The sequence below is a fragment of the Cololabis saira genome, chromosome 3, assembly GCF_033807715.1.
Source record: "Cololabis saira isolate AMF1-May2022 chromosome 3, fColSai1.1, whole genome shotgun sequence".
NCBI lineage: Eukaryota > Metazoa > Chordata > Actinopteri > Beloniformes > Belonidae > Cololabis > Cololabis saira.
The window spans coordinates 30,705,612-30,725,464 of record NC_084589.1 but is presented as its reverse complement, the minus strand read 5'-3'; the positions used below and the strand labels follow the sequence as shown (position 1 = coordinate 30,725,464).

At 38.3% G+C, this 19,853-nt stretch overlaps 1 protein-coding gene across 4 annotated transcripts; it reads left to right on the top strand.

Annotated features, from left to right (window-relative positions):
* Positions 1 to 2,825: 2,825 nt before the first annotated feature.
* cblc (Cbl proto-oncogene C, E3 ubiquitin protein ligase) lies at positions 2,826 to 19,833 on the top strand. 4 transcript variants are annotated; one of them, XM_061717204.1, is made up of 14 exons: positions 2,826 to 3,005; positions 3,570 to 3,950; positions 10,602 to 10,748; positions 10,827 to 10,983; positions 11,077 to 11,198; positions 11,618 to 11,755; positions 11,846 to 11,933; positions 12,062 to 12,193; positions 13,617 to 13,793; positions 16,487 to 16,639; positions 16,843 to 16,889; positions 17,291 to 17,341; positions 17,477 to 17,532; positions 19,246 to 19,833. In XM_061717204.1, exons 2-14 carry the CDS (start codon positions 3,574 to 3,576, stop codon positions 19,374 to 19,376), a joined length of 1,776 nt encoding a protein of 591 aa, XP_061573188.1. In that variant the 5' UTR covers positions 2,826 to 3,005; positions 3,570 to 3,573; the 3' UTR covers positions 19,377 to 19,833. The 4 variants fall into 4 exon arrangements, with proteins under 4 accessions (XP_061573188.1, XP_061573187.1, XP_061573189.1 ...); XM_061717203.1 differs by having other exon boundaries at positions 3,567 to 3,950; XM_061717205.1 differs by having other exon boundaries at positions 2,826 to 3,950; positions 13,620 to 13,793.
* The last annotated feature ends 20 nt before the right edge of the window (positions 19,834 to 19,853 follow it).

Below are 19,853 nucleotides of genomic sequence, written 5' to 3'. Positions count from 1 at the left end.
ACATGACGATAGAGGACAATGAAATGAGGCCCCCTTGTGTAAGTACAGTGAAAAAGCCGCTGTGCTCTTTAATCAGTGCTCTTTAATTAAAGTTCATCAAGCAACTGAGTTTATACACAACCAGACGTGGGTAGAGTAGCAAAAAATTGTACTCAAGTAAAAGTACTGTTACTTCAGAATAATATGACTCAAGTAGAAGTAAAACGTAGTCATCCAAATAATAACTTGAGTAAAAGTAAAAAAAGTACTTTGTGAAAAAACTACTCAAGTACTGACAACCATTCAAACAGACAAAAGTACAAAATAATCATCTTCAGGCAAATTAAATCAATAAATTAAAATTAATAAAAAAAATAGCTTAAATTAAAATAATAAAGTAAATTCAAGTTCTTTAATACATAATAAAGTAAATAAGATAACAGAATAAAAAAATAAATTAAGCACAAGTAGCACAAAATTTCAAGCCTTTGTACTTTTCTTTTTTAACCAGGCAGAACTAAAACAAGCCCATGAACTCATAGAAACTGTGTGTGTGTGTGTTTGAGTCTGTGTATATGTGACAAAACATGCAAAAACAAATATTTTTCCCAAAGAATCACTCAGTGATGTCATGAGATTGACGCGTACGTGGATAAAAGGGATAAAAGAAAAGTAACAGCTCAATGTAGCCTAATGTAGCGGAGTAAGAGTACAGTTTCTTCTTCACAAATCTACTCAAGTAAAAGTAAAAAGTATAGTGATTCAAAACTACTCCTAAAAGTACAAAATTTCCGAAAACTTACTCAATAAATGTAATGGAGTAAATGTAACTCGTTACTACCCACCTCTGTACACAACAAAGGTATACTACATTTGGACCTTTGGTTGCCCTTTCTCTTTCCCTTCTGAGTGGTTTTGATATTTTTTTTCAGGAAAAAGTGTGTATGGAGGGGAAGGTACGACGGAGTATTAGGGCCAAACAAAAAAACAAAAAAAGGAAATTACGAGAATAAAGTCATAATGTAATGAGAATAAAGTCGTAAAATTACGAGAATAAAGTCGTAAAATTACGAGAATAAAGTCATAATATTACGAAAATAAAGTCGTAAAATTACGAGAATAAAGTCATAATATTACGAAAATAAAGTCGTAAAATTACGAGAATAAAGTCATAATATTACGAGAATAAAGTCGTAAAATTACGAGAATAAAGTCATAATATTACGAGAATAAAGTCGTAATATATTATAAATATATAAATATAACTTCACAAGATGCTCAATATTCCTCATTTTAACACAGGGAGAAGAAGCTCTTCCTGTTAGAGTTCTCATAAATTATATTCTCATAATATTACGACTTTATTCTCATAATATTACGACTTTATTCTCGTAATGTTACGACTTTATTCTCGTAATTTTACGACTTTATTCTCGTAATATTACGACTTTATTCTCGCAACATTACGACTTTATTCTCGTAATGTTACGACTTTATTCTCGTAATTTTATGACTTTATTCTCGTAATATTACGACTTTATTCTCATAATATTACAACTTTATTCTATTACGACTTTATTCTCGCAACATTACGACTTTATTCTCGTAATTTTACGACTTTATTCTCATTATATTATGACTTTATTCTCGTAATTTCCAATTTTTTTTTTGTCTTAGTTTGGCCCTAATACTCCGTCGTAGGAAGGGGCGTCTTGACTGAATGCTCTTTTACTTTTAGTTTAGTCAAGGAGATATAAAACCGGTTTTCAAATAAACATGCAGGTTACAGTCAGAACAATTTAAACTGGAAGCTGCAATAAAAACAGTCAAAATTGTCAGATTTCAGAGATAACTAATAACGATGGTTCATTGTTTAAGTTAGGGTCGCCCCCTTGTGGATACAAAAGGTGAGGACTGTAGTCGCAGCCAGTGACTGTAAAAATTCTGTCTCCTGAAATGGGGAGAGAATTAGGACGGCTGGCGGCCTGTATTGTATTGCTGCTGAAAGGAGAATGTTTTCTGCTACTTTGCTTACGAAATCCAAATCTTGTTTGCTTGTTTGCACATGTTTTATAATCACCAGGAAGGGCAAAGGTCAGCTGTGGCTGAAACGGGTTTGGTGGGTATTTGACCATGAGCCAGAAATATTAAGTAGATAAAAAATGTATTCCCCAAGAAGATAAGCGAACGATTAATCATAGTTATTACGGCTCACTCTGAAGCAGCATGTGTGGATTGATCAAAGTTTATGGTGGTTTATTTTAGTCCAAAAAAAAAAAATACAGCGGGACGAAAAGTCAGGTAGTGAACCAAGGTCACTGAGATTCCACAAAGTTTTGCCCCTAAAAGATGATACTAATCAATATAACACTTTAAAAAACATATATTTCATTGCAGTCTCAGTAGGTACAGTAGGCAGCAGACTATAAATAGTCTCTTTTTTGAAATTTCTGTTGTAACGACAGTAAAGTCATTAATTGTCCAGCTAACAGTGTTTTTTGCTGACAGGCAGGTGAAAATTATGGTACTTTAATTCTTTCTTACATTTCCCAGATATCCTTTCCTAGTCTATCTACAGTACAGACCAAAAGTTTGGACACAACTTCTCATTCAAACAAATGCAGAAGTGTGTCCAAACTTTTGGTCTACTGTATGTTTCAGGGCACAGTGTGTCATCGTTGCTGCTTTCACTCCAATGACTGCTTAGTTCTGAGTTCACACCTCTCTCTTCCTCCCTCCCATCTGCCTCTCTCTCTCTCTCTCTCTCTCTTTCTCTCTCTTTATGTGCCTGCCTGAGCAACAGAGCAAAGAAAACAACCCTGTTTGTCTTGCTGCAACCAGGAAACCAATCAAAGGCTGAGCCCTGCACAATGAGACCAGTGAGGGTGACATGAAGAGAGACTGAGAAGAAGCAGCTTTTGTTTCAGGCCGTGACGGAGAAAATGTTTCCGTGGTGCTGCTGGTGGATGTACTACCACTGTTGAACCTGAGAGTATGTGACTGTTACGCTGCTGACATGAAAGCTGGTAAGCAGATCACGGAGATAGACTTGTTAGCAAGACTGCATGTCTGAATGTGTATGTTGAAGAGGAGCAACATGGTAAAAGAAAAGTTTGAACAGTTTCTTTGCCTTTTTATCCGTCGCCATTGAGCAAACCTCTAAGCTCCGGTGTAATGTTATAGGCCATGCGCGTTGGCATTTTTCTGAAGATTAAACAGAGGATCGAGGAGCTGTATGGACATTAGTGGCTGATCTTGCTGGAAGTGCTTGGTATTTTCATCATGCGATTGCACGTGCTGCCCGGTGCTGGATAAGGTGATGCTGTTTGAATGTTACTTGTCGCAGCATGGGATGCTGTTTGAGCAGAATAAGATGCATTCTTTTCAGATCCAGCTGAGGACATATAAAGGTCACTGACAAGTCTAATTGTGAACACCCAAAAACCTGTGCTATTGTCAAGCATTTTTATTTACATTTATTCAAAGTTGAAGTTTCACACCTCTTGACTGAGCGTTATTTATCGTCACACCCTCCAGACATAGACTGGCTGATATTTGAGGTAGTTTTTGCTTCACTTCACTCCGAGCAGTGCAATGATGGCAGGGGCAGGTGGAGGAGCCTCCAAGGGTCCAAAGTTGAGCACACTCCCTCCTGCCAGTGGAGATTGGCGGCTGATGGACAGGAGCCTCAGGAAACTGGACAAACTCCATGACTTGTGCACAAACCCCCAGCTGGGCCTGAGGAACAGTCCACCATACCTGCCAGATCTGGTGCGCCAAACAGCAACGCTGATGGAGCAGGTCCGGGAGCCGTACCAAGGCTCCAGGGCAGCAGCAGGGCCGCTGCCCCGGGGGCCCGAGGCCAGATACCTGAGGGTCCACCTCAGAAACCTGCTGGATAAGACGGAACGAGCTCTTCTGCTGTTTAAACATGGACGGGAGAAGATATTTGACGAGACATCCAGCTACAGGTAAGATGACCATAGGAGGTTGAAAAAGCTTTTCATTAAATTTTTTTAACTGAAATTTAATTGTAAAGTACCTATAAATGAAAAAAAAAATGTATTAGCAACTGTAATTCATGTATTTTCTAATCTTCTCCTCATTGACCTTATTGGCATTTGCAAGTTTAGTTGCATTAATGGAAACAATATGCCAGATCATTAGTTTATTCAATTTATTTACAAAGCAAAATACCAAAAAACATGTATTTCAAACAAATTTCCTTTTTCCTGGACTAAGTGTAATAAATGCAATACTTTATGGTTTGAGCTCTCCGTTGGACATAAAAAGACATTTTCAAGACATCGGAGTTTCCAGAATCGTAACGGGAATTTTTTAACAGGCTTGGAAATTTCATGGCACAAATGATTAGATATATGAGTCAAATCAGATACACATCATGAATAATGTTTGTTACAGCCTGAAAATTTAGACATTCAAAAGGTCAATTCCCACAACAATGCAGAGTTTTTGCTTTTATTTGACCAGGCCCTTTCACGATTGAAAAAGAAGAAAAGACAACTCAGGCAAGACAGAAGGAGTAAAATCAATTTTATAAATAGAAAGAAAAAGAGATAATTATCATAATGAATATTTCCATCAAACAACAGCATAAAAAAACAGTGATCTTATGCCCCCACTCTCCTGATATAAAAGACATTCAACATTTGTAAGATTCTATTATTAAACATTTACATATGCAGAAACAACCCTTTCTTGGTTATTTTACAGATCAATTTGCATTTCAGGAATCTTTTCTTTATAGTTCTGATGACAGTCGCTTACAGTGAGTGTGTAACTTTGTGGAGTTATGGGAAGATCCTTTATGCTTGCATTCAATTTTTCAGGTATGTTTTAACAAACATAATTCCTTCCCAGCTCATTCCAACAAACCGAATATCTGAGACTTCACATTTGGAGTAACGTGCATCATCACCAGACGCCATCAGACGATGAGTGAGCTGGCCATACAGCAATAAACCTAACATTTACTTTCCATCTCAGACAGATTGTTTTCTCAAAAGCAGAATCGTGATCTTTCTTTCAGATCGATTTACACATTTATTTTTCTCTGTGACTTGACTTCGTGTGAGCTAAATGAACTGACCGTGGTGAGGCATGGGGGCATCCGTCAAATCTGCTATCTGCGTCCTGAAACTGGTGCTTACTGATGCTTATAAGTGAGAATTATCAAAAAGATAAACACTTCACTTGAAATCGCCAGCGTGAAAGACAAATTCATGAAATATGCCAGATCATTAATTTCTTCAATTTATTTACAAAGCAAAATACCAAAAAACATGTGTTGCACTTTCCGTTTTTTTTATTTTTATTTCAAACAAATTTCCTTTTTCCTGGACTAAGTGTAATAAAGGCAATACTTTAGGGTTTGAGCTCTTCGTTGGACATAAAGACATTTTCAAGACATCGGAGTTTCCAGACTCGTAACGGGAATTTTTTAACAGACTTGGAAATTTCATGGCACAAATGATTAAATATATGAGTCAAATCAGATACACACATCATGAATAATGTTTGTTACAGCCTGAAAATTTAGATATTCGAAAGATCAATTCCCACAACAATGCAGAGTTTTTGCTTTTATTTGACCAGGCCAACCTTTCACGATTGAAAAAGAAGAAAAGACAACTCAGGCAAGTCAGAAGGAGTAAAATCAATTATAAAAATAGAAAGAAAAAGAGAGAATTATCATAATTAATATTTCCATCAAACAACAGCATAAAAAAACAGTGATATTTTGCCCCCACTCTCCTGATATAAAAGACATTCAACATTTGTAAGATTATATTATTAAACATTTACATATGCAGGAACAACCCTTTCTTGGTTATTTTACAGATCAATTTGCATTTCAGGAATCTTTTCTTTATAGTTCTGATGACAGTCGCTTACAGTGAGTGTAACTTTGTGGAGTTATGGGAAGATCCTTTATGCTTGCATTCAATTTTTCAGGTATGTTTTAACAAACATAATTCCATCCCAGCTCATTCCAACAAACCGAATATCTGAGACTTCACATTCCGAGTAACGTGTTCATCACCAGACGCCATCAGACGATGAGTGAGCTGGCCATACAGCAATAAACCTAACATTTACTTTCCATCTCAGACAGATTGTTTTCTCAAAAGCAGAATCGTGATCTTTCTTTCAGATCGATTTACACATTTATTTTTCTCTGTGACTTGACATCGTGTGAGCTAAATGAACTGACCGTGGCGAGGCATGCGGCATCCGTCAAATCTGCTATCTGCGTCCTGAAACTGGTGCTTACTGATGCTTATAAGTGAGAATTATCAAAAAGATAAACACTTCACTTGAAATCGACAGCGTGAAGGACAAATTCATGAAATAATTCTGAACGACTGAGATGGAAACTTCAGCCTCTTCTTGGGTGCTAAGTGAACCTAAATAACTTTATTTTACACCATATTTCACAACAGTTGCAAAATAACCGTTGGGGTCAACATACAGTCGGTATCAACAAACAGTTAATTAAAGGGATTCTTCAGTTTAAAAATGTGGCCATACAATCTTGTTCCTGTTGGGAATACTAACGATGACGGTAGTTAGAAAGCCAAACCTGCATCTTTGTGATGCTGATATGCAGAAACAAGAAAAAGAAACACTGCCTTTTGAATTTGAGCAGCTTGAGAAAGTGAGCACGCGAGAGAGAGAGATCACTCGCTCTCAAACAGACACTTTCTCTGTTTTCTGCACAAGTGGTGCAGATATTTTGTTATTTTCCCCCTCAGTGCTCTCCTTTATTTCTCTAATGAAGATATGCTTGAGATATCTAATACGTTACATCATATCAACAATGTCCGCATAATCTGTTGAGATTTGCAAAAGATCAGTGAAGTTTATCGCTGCGCTCATCAACTCACTTGTATTGCCACAATTTGATAATATACAAATAATTCTGCAACCTTTACTTTGTAAGTAGTTTTTTTATGTGCTGTTTATTAATGAAGCCGTTCATCACATAAAAAAACTTGGTCTTTCCAGTATTCCAGTCATTCTGTAGGTTTTCTTCCAGCAAAAAGATCAGTGTGAGTACTGAATTGTACATTTTGTTCATAAAACTAATGAACGGTACAATTACAGAGTAATACAACTGAATATCAGATAAAAGGACAAACCATGATTGCAGCACTAAAGCCAGATTTCATCTGATGGCCAACTCTCCATTATAGTTCATTGCTCGGCTGGTGAAGGTGCTGCCCGTGAGCTGTAGGTTCCTCTTAGCACTGCACTGTATGTACCTAGTTTTTGCATATTTTTCACCTTCCTCTTGCGCAACAAATGGGCTTCTTACGGTAGACTGACCCGCATGGCCAGTCAAGTGGAAAATTCACATCTGTTGTATAAGTATGTGTTGTGGCTTGCATGTCAAATTGTGCAAATATCCTCTTTTATCTTCTCAAACATCCTGCTCTAATGTCCTCTTTTATTGTTGGCTTATTGATCCTCATTAATTCTCAGACTGCTTCTAAAAACATTGATTGTTGTACAATGAAACATCCGTGGGACCTTGAGGAGTGCTGCCAGCTGTCAGATGAAGCTTCAAACAGAACTGAGAACCGAATGATGGTAAAGACAACAGAGACAGGCAATGGAAGGTTTAGCGGTTTAAATATTACTGGGTGTGCAGCGCATCGATGCCTTTGACTTCTTCTGCCACGCACTTAATGACGCAGATGCAAATTTGACAGCTTTCTTGCGTATCAACCATTTTCAGAGCAACATGACATGATGATGACATACTGATATAAAGCATTTATTCATCAATGACCATATAACTGTTCAGGCAAGTATAAACAACCACATTATAGAAAGTTTTATATTAAAATCTCACTTAAGAGGAAGAATATTGTGCTTGGTCAGAGCAGTGTGTTTCACAAATTTTACACTTAACTTGTAAATTAACTGACTCAACAACTGCAATATTTGTAAAGACGTTATAATGGCGTGTGTGTGTGTGTGTGTGTGTGTGTGTGTGTGTGTGTGTGTGTGTGTGTGTGTGTGTGTGTGTGTGTGTGTGTGTGTGTGTGTGTGTGTGTGTGTGTGTGTGTGTGAATAGCACTGTCAAGCAATTAAAAAAATTGAGATTAATTATTTAAGATCTGTAATTAATTAATCTCTTTTTTAATCTCACATAGAAATTGCTGAGAGAAAACCCTCAACTTGAGGTGTTTTCCTTTAAATTCATTACATTATTGTGGCAGATCAAAACATTGATATATAATAACAAAAAGTGGCTATAAAGTATTTTTTTCTAACAGATTTTAAGAGATGCAGTCCTAGCCATTTACATCCACTTGGCAAGAACATTCACCATCTTCTCGGTCGCAGACGTGCGCATGTGCATGTGCTGCTCTCCTCAAGTTTAGCTTCACTGGGCACTTTGCATTTACCGGTATGTGGCTAAACTTGAGCTACTTCGTTGGTAATCAAAGTCCTTTCCACAAAGAACATATCACTCTACCTTTATCAAAGGTGCCGTCGGGGCGTTTTAGAAATGTAAATTCCCCATTCACTGGACTGACAACTTTCACCTGCTCCTCCATTTTTACTTCTCTTCTCCGCTACTCACCGTTCCTCCCCAGGCCTGTCCAGCTACAGTGGGAGCTACCAGCGTTGCTAAACAAGCTCAAACACATTGACAGCCAATCAATCTTCACTTCAAGTTGTCACTGACCATTGTTTTTCACCCACAACTCAAGCACAAGAAGCCCACCGCACAAACACAGACTTCATAATAAAAGCAACTCACAAACAGAAAAAATAAAGTTAGAGATTAAAAAATAGATTAAAAACATAATTAGTTAAATATGCCTGTAATTAATTAATGGCAATTAACGCACAAATTGGACCCCCTAGTAAATATGCATATACATATATATATATATATATATATATATATATATATATATATATATATATATATATATATATATATATATATATATATATATATATTAATGTACATACATGAATACTTCTAAAAACAAAATGTTTCCAACTTTATGGACAACAGTGTATGTACTGCATCTGACCGCTTATGTCATTACAAGGTCCAAACACAAACTCCAATCATAATGTGGAGGTTTTCCTGTAACTTAATAAACAAACTTAGGCTCTTTTCTTGGTGTTTTTTCAGGAGACGGAGATTTGTGTGGTTACTCAATGAAACAAGGCATCTGTTTGTCCAAAATCAATATTTCACTTAGTTACTGTTTTACCCCTCTATTTGTTTTCACACGCACAAATCACTTAAGCGCAGGAGATGTGGCTCATACGTTTACACCCACCTTCTCATCTACTACAGTTTACCTCACTGCTCAATGGAGGTTTTGACTTTCCTATTGAGGTGAATGGGCTACGACCTCGTTCTTCAACTCATAGATTGATCTGATAACGTTTCCAGAGTTATATTAAAATGTTGTGTAAAAGACCAGATAATATGGGTTAAAAAAAGATAACTTTATAAACTGACACAACACCAATACTGAACTGTTACTAATTTGACTTTGTCTGTATTTTTTACATGACACCTATCATGGAGGGATCTTATCTTAATGTTCCACAGACGTGTTCAACCCTGAGCACAGTTTTAGCACTTGTACAGTAAGACCTCACCTGTTGCACGACACTGCACGGCGTCTCAAAAACTAGTGGAAGAGCTTCTGTTGATAAGAAGCCGATAAATTCTAAAAATAAATAATGAGACTTTTAAGAATAGTGAGACACTTGAAGGTGTCCTAATGTGGTACAGTGGCCACTGGAACGTTTTGTGGTATTTACTGACGAGCAAGCAGCAGCCAGCATCCTGTTTGCAAGCTGGACTACCTTTTGTGTGTGCAAGTGTGTGTGAGAGCGCGTGAGTTTGTGGAAAGTATCGACAATACTTCAGTTACGCTTGTTTCAACTGACACAAAGATGAACAGAATGGCAATACAACCCCAGATCAGATGGCATGAACCTAAGACATTTCATATTCAAATACATACATATGCCCTGCATTTCGGGCCTTTTTTAACAGCTTTGTTTTATACCACTCCCTTTAAACTCAACACTTAAAGGAGACTGTTGCAGCAGTCAGGTTTTATTTTGTCTCATTTCTCCTGTAAAGACGTCTTTAGACGTACAACAGTATGGGATCATCATTGTCACCTTTTTTCATTTCAAGTTCTCCACAACAGGTCCAGATCCCCTCAGCCGTGTCTTTGTAATACATGCAGACCCTGTTTTTTATTATCTGGTTGGAAAATCCATAAAGAAATCTGGAAAAGATGCCCTTCTAAAGGCAACATATGTTGCCCTACTATCTCAATATACTTTTCTACATCGATGCTACCATCATGGAGGCGTAAATGACCTTTCGGCACTAACACAATATAGAACCGTTACACGTCTGGGCTTTTGGACTTTTCTGCAAGTCAAGTTTATTTCTATAGCACAATTCAACAAGAAAGTGATTCACAAAGACATTTAAACATAAATAAAAAGAATTATTTAAAGTTTAAACAAAAAAGCAATAAAATAGAACATCTATTTTTGTTTCCACACTGAATGTGGACCATGTCCTTTATTCTCAGGAAGAACCTCACCAAACTGTCCTTGCTGTTCAGTCACATGCTCTGGGAGCTGAAGGCCATGTTTCCAGGGGGATACTTTCAGGGTGATACTTACAAGGTGACTAAGACCGAGGCAGATGAGTTTTGGAGGCGCTCTTTTGGCAACAAGTGAGTGTGTGTTCCTGTTCTTTCTTTAGTGTCTTTGTGTATTCACATCCACACCGTGTTAATGATGCGTTCTGCCAGGTGTATAGTGGAGTGGAATAACTTCAAAGAGAAGCTGAGAAGTGTGCACCCGTTCGAGGAAGGGATGGAGTCCATGGCTCTGAAATCAACCATTGATCTCGTGTGTAACGATCACATCTCGGTGTTTGAGTTTGACATCTTCACGAGTCTGTTTCAAGTAAGACAAAAAGTTTCTGGTACTCCTAAGAGTGAAGTTAAATGATGAGAAATGTGTTCACGTCCTCTCATCTCAATTTGTCCTTACTTTTAGCCCTGGCGGTCTCTTATGAGGAACTGGAACCAGCTCGCAGTGACCCATCCAGGCTACATGGCCTTCCTCACCTACGATCAGGTTATACATCGGCTGGAGAACTATCTGCGCAGACCCGGCAGGTGAGAAGGAATGCAGTCGCAGTCTGGCGCAGTCTACACTCACCAAAAGGAACAAATTAATCTATGTCAATATATCGTCAGTTTTCCAATTTATTTGTATTATTCAATGATTAACATTATTTATATATCGGATACATTTATGGGAATTGTGCAGTAGAAAAATAAAAATGGCCCGAAGTAGTAGTAGTAGTAGAAGTAGTATTATAGCATCTATATTTTGGACTAGAATGAAAAGATTTTAATCAGAATTTAACACAAATATTCAGTAAATATCGACCAGAATAACTGTGTTCAAGAGTAAATAACTCTCAAAACAATGTTCAGTATCTGCAGAAATATCTATATCTCCAAATTCATCACACTTTTGATCTCAAACCTTGTAAAGAAATGTGATTAACAAGCGTCTCTTTCTGCTCCAGCTACATCTTTCGTCCAAGCTGCACAAGAATGGGTCAGTGGGCTATAGGTCATGTGACTGCTGAGGGTGACGTCGTGCAGACCATCCCCCAGAACATGGTCCTCTACCAGGCTCTCATTCAGGGCTTCAAGGAAGGCTGGTTAGCTCAAGCATGCACACAGGGATACAATTGGCCTTTTTCCTAGTTTAAGAACCTTTTCAAAAGTGCTGTGTGTTCTTGTACCGGCAGCTACTTGTATCCAGATGGTCATGATGTGAACCCTGACCTGACAAGCTTGTGTGAACCCACGCAGAAGGACAAAGTTACGGTTACAGAGGTAAGCCAGTTCCTCAGGTTTACAGTGGACTTTCAGCAGAATTGTGAGCGTTTATGTGAGGGCTGAACAGAGATATCTTATCAAGCGTCTGCTCTGACTCATTTCTCTGAACGGTTACCACCCAACAGGAGCAGTATGAGCTTTACTGTGAGATGGGCAGCACGTTCCAGCTGTGTAAAATCTGCGCGGAGAGGGATAAAGACACTCGGATCAAACCCTGTGGGCATCTGCTGTGCCGGCCCTGCCTCACAGGCTGGCAGGTACAGTATGCACCCAGATGCAGCCACACACTCACAGTTCCCTGAGCCCTGCCTAGCTTCAAAATCAAAGAGCCCTTTTCTTTTTGAAACGTTAGTTTTAGGCAGAACATTACCCTAACATCTGTCTGTTACTTCAAGTGAAACAGTCTGGGTTGAGTAAACTAGGCGTATCTTTGTTGTAAGTTATGGTTTGAGTATGTCGGTAACCTCAGACTACTGTCATGATGGCGGTTATTTGAATGTGGTTTGAGGTTTGTGTCAAAAATTCCTATTGTACTCTTCATGCAAACATTTTATTTAAATGTAGAACTGCAATGGCATTACTTCAGCAATTTTTAAATGTAACGCTTAAACGTTAAATACTTGATCTGTTTCTTTACACATTTATTACCATCAAAGATAATTCTGAGCGTGTGATTCTCACACCAAACTTCCAATATCATTGTTTAAGGGCATTACACTGGTCTGTGAACTCACTTTTTGCACTCTAATTTTCCATTTTCTTAAAAGATTTTGAACACATCATATAATTTGATACGTCCAATTATCTACATCTATTAAGCATAATAAATCTTTAATGTCTCTAAGAGAAAAAAGCTGTGAAGTTATTCCTCTGAATCAATTATTGACTACCCTGGTATGTAATTCTTGAGGAGGGAATAAAATAGGATTTATTGGCTCTGCAGAAAATCTGTAAAGGTGTCATGGGATAATATACCACTGTGTTTCTTTTAAATTAATTACATTTGATCAATTTAGATGGATGACATAAATCAAAAAGTCTGCCAGCAAGTCAGAATTCAGACATTGTTGACACCATGTGACTAAACGCTTTTGAAACCACCTGCAGACAAAAACAGGCCTTCACTAACTGAACACTAGTTAACATTAGGGTGCTTGTACATTTGTATTCTCTGAGAGTTCATGTGGTATTCATGAGTTGCACCAAGTATACTGTATGAAGACCCTTCATGTATCCTTTGTTGTGGATAATATTATCTGTAGAAAAAGACCTGAAGACTAATATGACAAAATATCATAGTTCTTGTATTTTAGATGTGAATTTGACAGCTTTTCTCTCAGCAGTTTTTATCAATTTAAATTCTAAGGATATTTAGAGTTTTTTCAAACCATGTTCTAGGTTGCTAAAGAGACCTGTTGAAATGACAATCAGAGGTGTAATATCAACTCTTGGAGGTTTTTGAAACTTGCCAGCACGCTACAGTGGTGAAATGTGATATGTAATACAGTTCAAATGTCGCAGTTTATTTTCATCCCTATCTGGTTTACAAATCAGCTATGCTAAAAGTGATATCACCCACCACCACTGCACCACTTTGTGTTTGATGAAAAGTTCAACGTGTGCCAGCCCTGCCTCAACAACATGCTGTGGAAAAGACTTGAAACTATAACTTTCCATCAGAAGTCGGCTGGCCACACCTGCCCATACTGTCGCTGCAACATCAGAGGAACAGAGTCCGTCCTGGTGGAGCCGTACCTGCAGGACAGCAGTCGGTGGGAGGAGGAGGGAGACGAAGAGGGCGAGGAAGAGGACCATGAGGACATTCAACTGCTGAAAAAAGAAATGGCTGCCCTGAAGGTATGTAGATACATCTCTTTATCTCTTTGTTTTGTGTCCACCTCATAGCAGGAAGCATAGGTCTGTTCTGAATTTACTTTAAGGGCTGCCAGAATATTTGGTGAAGATGCAGGTGGTCACCAGATTAATCCTAATGATGTTGGCAATCTTTTCATTCATCCACATAGCAGATGGAAGTTTCTCTTTTTTATTTTTTAGCTGATTTCCCATGAAAGTTGGCCTCTGTGCCTCTGTCTTTAAATGAAAACCTGCAAACCTTTCTTCATCCGTCAGTCTCAACTATTTCCATTATATCGATCGATCTCAACGATAAGTTACAGTAAGATACCAGTGCATTAAATTATGATGAGTACGGGTGATTATTGTGTACATTATGAGACATCTTCCAGCATTCTTGGCCTAATTCAATGAGATGTCTCATGGTTACCTTTATTGTTCTGATCTGCTTCCCTTGTTTGTTTGGCTGGAAATCACACATTGTCACTGTGAGGTGTTATTTGGAGGGTGGGAAGCTGCAAAGAAGGCAGACACTGCTGCCAGGTCTTCTGCAGAGACATGTGGTTGAAGTCTTTAGAGATCACTGTGAATGCACTGTGTGTTCTGTTTTTTTTTAGCCTGGCAGCAACTGTGCTAATGACCTCACATACAGCACCTGTGGCCAAAACAAATGATTTCAAGCTGTAGACTCCATTGAAAATCATAAAAACACTTACCTAAATACCGCATTCCCTATATTCTTGCTGCGGGCTTGTTAGCGCTCCCTGCTTATCCATTTAATTTGCCAGTGAGCTAACATTGCCTTTGATGATCAGGTATAGAAATGATTTAAACCTCCTGCTTATTGCCCTTCCCTTTGCTTTTCCTCTACATTTTCTTTTCAACTCATCTTATTCTTCAACCTGGCTAATCTTTGGTTTGCACAATCAAATGCAAATACAAAAAAAGTATATTTTTTTCAATTAGTCCACATTGTTGGCAGGACAAAGTCCAGACAGTATGAAAGATAATATGTGACTAAATAAACTTAGCACAAAAAGTATGGAAAATTTGTGTTTTGTAGATTATTTCTTTGTTGTAACAATGCTTCTTGGCAATACAACTTATACCATTGGAAAGTTTGTTTATTTACCTGTTAAATGGTGCCACATTTTCAAATCTTCTCTGCCAATGCCAAACAGTTGTTGCTGTTGCTAATGGCTCTTGTTTTAAGATTCTGGTACCCCCAGTTGCTACCAAGATAACCATTTCCTCACCCTGTGAGGTTTCTTACCGTAGACTGTCTTCTACAGATTGGCAGTCAAGGTTTGCCAGACCATATGGCTGATGGCTCTCTCCCCAGACAGTCTGAAACAGACTGCACGCAGCCAGCCTCTGGTCTCATAGCAACATGTGCACTGGAACCTGAACATGTGGATGAATGTTATGTTCAACAATGAGTCCAGATTTTGACCACAGCAGTTGGATTGTATGGGTCAAAGTGTGGAGAATAAGTAAAGAACACTATGGTGATTGCTGCACCGATAGAGTCACATCTCTTGGTGGAGGCAGTGTGATGGTGGGGCAACATCTCCTTCACTTGAAAAACTAGGCCTGTCACCACTGGAGGCAATATCAGTGCAGAGAGATATCGAGATGAGATTCTGCAATGAGTGCCAATCACATATCTCCACAGTCTGGGACCGAACTCTATCCTCAAAGATGTAAATGCTGGCCTCCACAGGGAAGGATTTTATCAGAGACTATAGAGAGGATGGAGTGGCCTGCCAGCAGTCCTGACCTCAACCCCACTGAACACTTGTGGGATCAGTTTGGGCATGTTGTTCATGCCAGAGTAACCAGTTGAAGAACATGAGATGCCAGTCCGTCCACAGCAGTGTGTGACCTGGCTGGTGACCAGCATGAGGACCAGCATGAGGAGGAGGTGCTAGGCTGTTGTGGCTGATACTGTTCTTCCACATGCTTCTAAGGGTTTTATTTGTTAAATGGATAAATTATGAAATCGCCAATATGTGTTGTTTTCTTCAAACTTCAATCATCCAGTCCACCAAATACCAAACAAGAGTCAAAGGCAAAAATAGTTTTTGGGCATTGGCAGAGAAGATTTGGCAAAAATCATGGACACAACCGACATACTCAGCTCTGCTGCTCCCACAAAGCATGTACTTTACAAATGTGGCACCACTTAAAGGGGAAATAAACAGACTTTCCAACAGTATAGGATCTATTCCCAAGAAGCATTGTTACAACAAAGAAATAATCTACCAAACACACATTTACATAGACATTGATTGGATTAGGCAGGGGTCCAAAGAAAAATTGCACGATTTTGCACAGCAATGTAGCAACAGTTGTGGTGACCTGTGGTGAATCCACATGAGTTAGTGCATATGTTTAACAGTGGTCACTGGTGTCCCTCATGTTTTTGACAAGTGAGTTTGTTTCTCCTGCAGTGGTACACCACAGGATTGTATTTCAGCAGAAACGTGCTTGGCTTTAGAATTTTATCCTTGTTTCTTCTTGTTCGTCTCCATCTAAAAACTATTCATTACACAAATATATATGTTTGTTCTGGGATTTGAAAGGAATTGCTAAATGATGATAATCTGGATATCTTTATTATAAACAATCATCTAAACTCCAGAAGGAAGGAATTAACAATTCTCCTCCAATTACTTATTTCATGTATTCAACAGTTCTCAAGTTTGGGGCACCAAGTTGCCGGCCCTCACGCTAGCGCTCCACCACTGCCCCCTAAAGACAACTCACCCTCGCAGTACCAATCTCCCACCAGCCAATCTCAGATGTCTGAAACTGTGAAGCTGAGAAAACACCTCCACTCACGTTCAGTAAGTTTCTTCGGACACACAGGAGATTTGAAAATTGTTGCTTTACCGTGCTTTTTGCCAGCTAGATTACAGGATATGTTGATTTTCTTCAGCCTCAAAAGACAAGGGGCTCTCAGGAATGCTAATCCATAGAGGCGCATCAGCTTTTGTGCAAGGGTGTGCATGGGCCCTATCGTTATGTCCTGTTTGTGTTTCTTCTGCAGGCTCCGAATGGCAAAGAAAAATACAGACGTAAACAAAAGGCCAACAGGTGAGCTGCTTTCTTACAGAACAGGAGGAAAAACTGGAAAATTTGAAGATTTATGCACATTGCCAAGGCAATTTCCTGCCACCGAATTTAACATAATTTGCAGGCATTTGATATTCTGCTTCAAATTTTCCTCAATCTCTAGACACTGTGAAAAGAGTGATGTTAAAACATCCCATATAGTAACTCATTTTGCAAACAGCGGGCCTTCCTTTTTTTAAAAAGCACATATTTTTGTCATGGTTTGGAATAAAGTTGGCAATTTTGTTGCTTGAAAGCAGGTCTCTGATGACTGTATTCTAAAAACGTAACAAAAGCTGCTTTAAAATTCTAACTACAACAACATGGGTGTAAGGCTTCTTTCCTTATTTTCAATGACTAAACATTTTTTCTTTATTTGCCAGCACTGCAGAAGAAAATTTCATGGGTCTGAGATCAAACTCCCTTACTTACAGGTGACAAACTCACAGCCACATGATCGAGTTTTTCATATGAGTGTGTACTTTACGCAGCACTTTTGAGTTGAGTCATTTGTTCAAATATATCAATTTACCAGTAACCTTTCTGTTTCTAAATCATGTTTCAAACAGTGCTGAATTCCTCGGAGGAGAAGAAATTCCTTCCTCTGCTCTGCTTACTCTTGACAGTAAGTTGTGTCTAATAACCTTAATTCATGAAATTTGCACTTAGTTGAAAGTAAAGTGAAGTTCTGATCAATAGATAAGCCACTGTTGAATCTTCCTTTTAGATACAAAAAAAAATACAAAATCCAAGGATAAAAACTTTAACAAATCAATAGCTATGAATACTGTAGAAACTTGTCAAAGGAGAAATGAAACTGTATCAAAGTCATCTCAGGAATATAATATGAAGTTTGCAGTTTGCAGCTTTTCATTGGGCTTTATTAAACAAAAAAAGCGAATCAAACTTCAATTTTTCCTAACAGACATAATGCTCTACTGCAAACCTCGGAGGAAAAAACAACCAGCCTAAGCACAGACTCAAAGCAGGAGACAGAAAACGGAAAAACAAAAGCACGAGACCTAGGGAATAAAACCATTGCTGTGGCAGCACATCCCCCCCCAAAAAAGGGCAAGGTAGAAGGAAAGAAAAAAAAACTGGCAAAAACGACAACAACAAAGACGTCAATATGGTACATAACAACCTATACAGCTGACTAATGACTAATGAGAGCCAGATGTTTATGACAGGAACAGCACGAAGGAGAGAAGTCCTGAAAAGAAATCAGAGCAGATGTGGAGCAAGTAAACAGAAAGCAAAATCAAAAGAAAAGCATATGGAACAAAATATTTTCAAAATAACAGGAAGTAAAAGCAATATAATCTTAGAACATGGAATTCAGAGGTCAAAGTAATACTAAAATATAAGAACGTAAAACCCAAGAAACAAGGAACGTAAAACCCATAAACCATGACATAATGAGAGGCATTTACCATGTGAGTCACCATTTGTTCAAAATGTTACTGTACAAAAGCTTAAATGGCACTCATGGTATTAGTTTTGGCTTTGGATCTGCAATTACTGTAATGAAGCACAGCAGTTAAGAGGAACATTTCTTAGGCTGCTAACATTTTTTGCCGTCCATTATTAGTGTCTGTTATGGCCTCACTGATAGACTATAGACTCTTTTTTCTTTTCTTTTTTACCCATGAGAAATTTGGACTCGTCACTGAAAGCACATGTGTATTAATAATGGCTTGTAGTGCGTTTGTGAATGCTGGGTCACTTTAACGGTTAACTGCAGGACCTACTAAAAACCCAGCCACCATGAACTGTGCCTGTGCTTTCTGTTCTGCTACAAGTCTAAATGTTTGCAGTGAAAAAGGTCCATCAGTCTCATGGTGAAGGTCACTCTTAGATTAAGAGTTAGTCTTTGAAATGTTTATAGTATTTTACATCTGAGAGTGAATAGAGAAAACGCTCTACAGTAAATGCTGGCTCCATGGCACATTTTGGAAGACTTTTACACTACTTGTGTAGCTTTCTTCACACCCTTTTCCCCTCCTTTGGAAAAGGTGTTTATTACACAACAAGCATGTCTTCTCCGGTGCCTTCACAATCTTTGTCCATGCCTCCATACTTCAATGGCATTGTATTGAACAACTTGAATACAATGTACAGTCTTTTGCCAAATGTTAAAGGGCTGCAGTGAAATAAAGACTAAAGATGCTAGAATGCATTTTACCTACAATTCATATGACAAATTCATTTGAATTTGTATCTATTGTATTAACTGAAACCATGAAACTGTATATGCATCATGAACATTTAAGCAACAAAAACTCACAACTTGATCCAGTTATGTATTTCAATGACCTCTTTCTGTGTTTGTGTGCAGGTGGAATTGCATGGATGGGACCTCCCAGCCCAGCCAGAGAAAGAAGACATATGGAAAAGGAGGAACAGCGAGCAATGCTCCGAAAAAACAAAACTGGCCTGGGAGAGATAGCGAGAACAATGTCATCCTGAGCGGCAGCAAGTATCTGGAATTCGGAAACAGGCTGCGACTGGGAACTTGAAATTAGCCTTCGTTTCATGTGATACTGGTTTTTGGTTCCCCGTTTGACTGTAAAACGTTTCATTTGTGCTGTGTTGAAGAAAACCCGAGGGCTGAGAGAAAACATTCCCACTGCGAGCTCCGACTTTTTAATAATAAGATGACCATTAGCGTGGTGAATTCAGCACTAGTTTCCATATATAGTTTTGTGAACCATCTTCCTTATAATTAAATCATTTACCAAGTACCCCTAAGAGATAAGAAATTAAAGAGGCTAATCACACACCTAAAGTAGAATAAATACTGAAAAATGCTGAAAAATGTAAGCACACCCATATTTATGTACATACAGTACGTGTCTTCACGTTAAATGAGGCAGCTTTTTTTCATTATAGACTTATAAATAGGGATAGACAAATAAAAATGAATAAATACCAAGGTGTTTCATT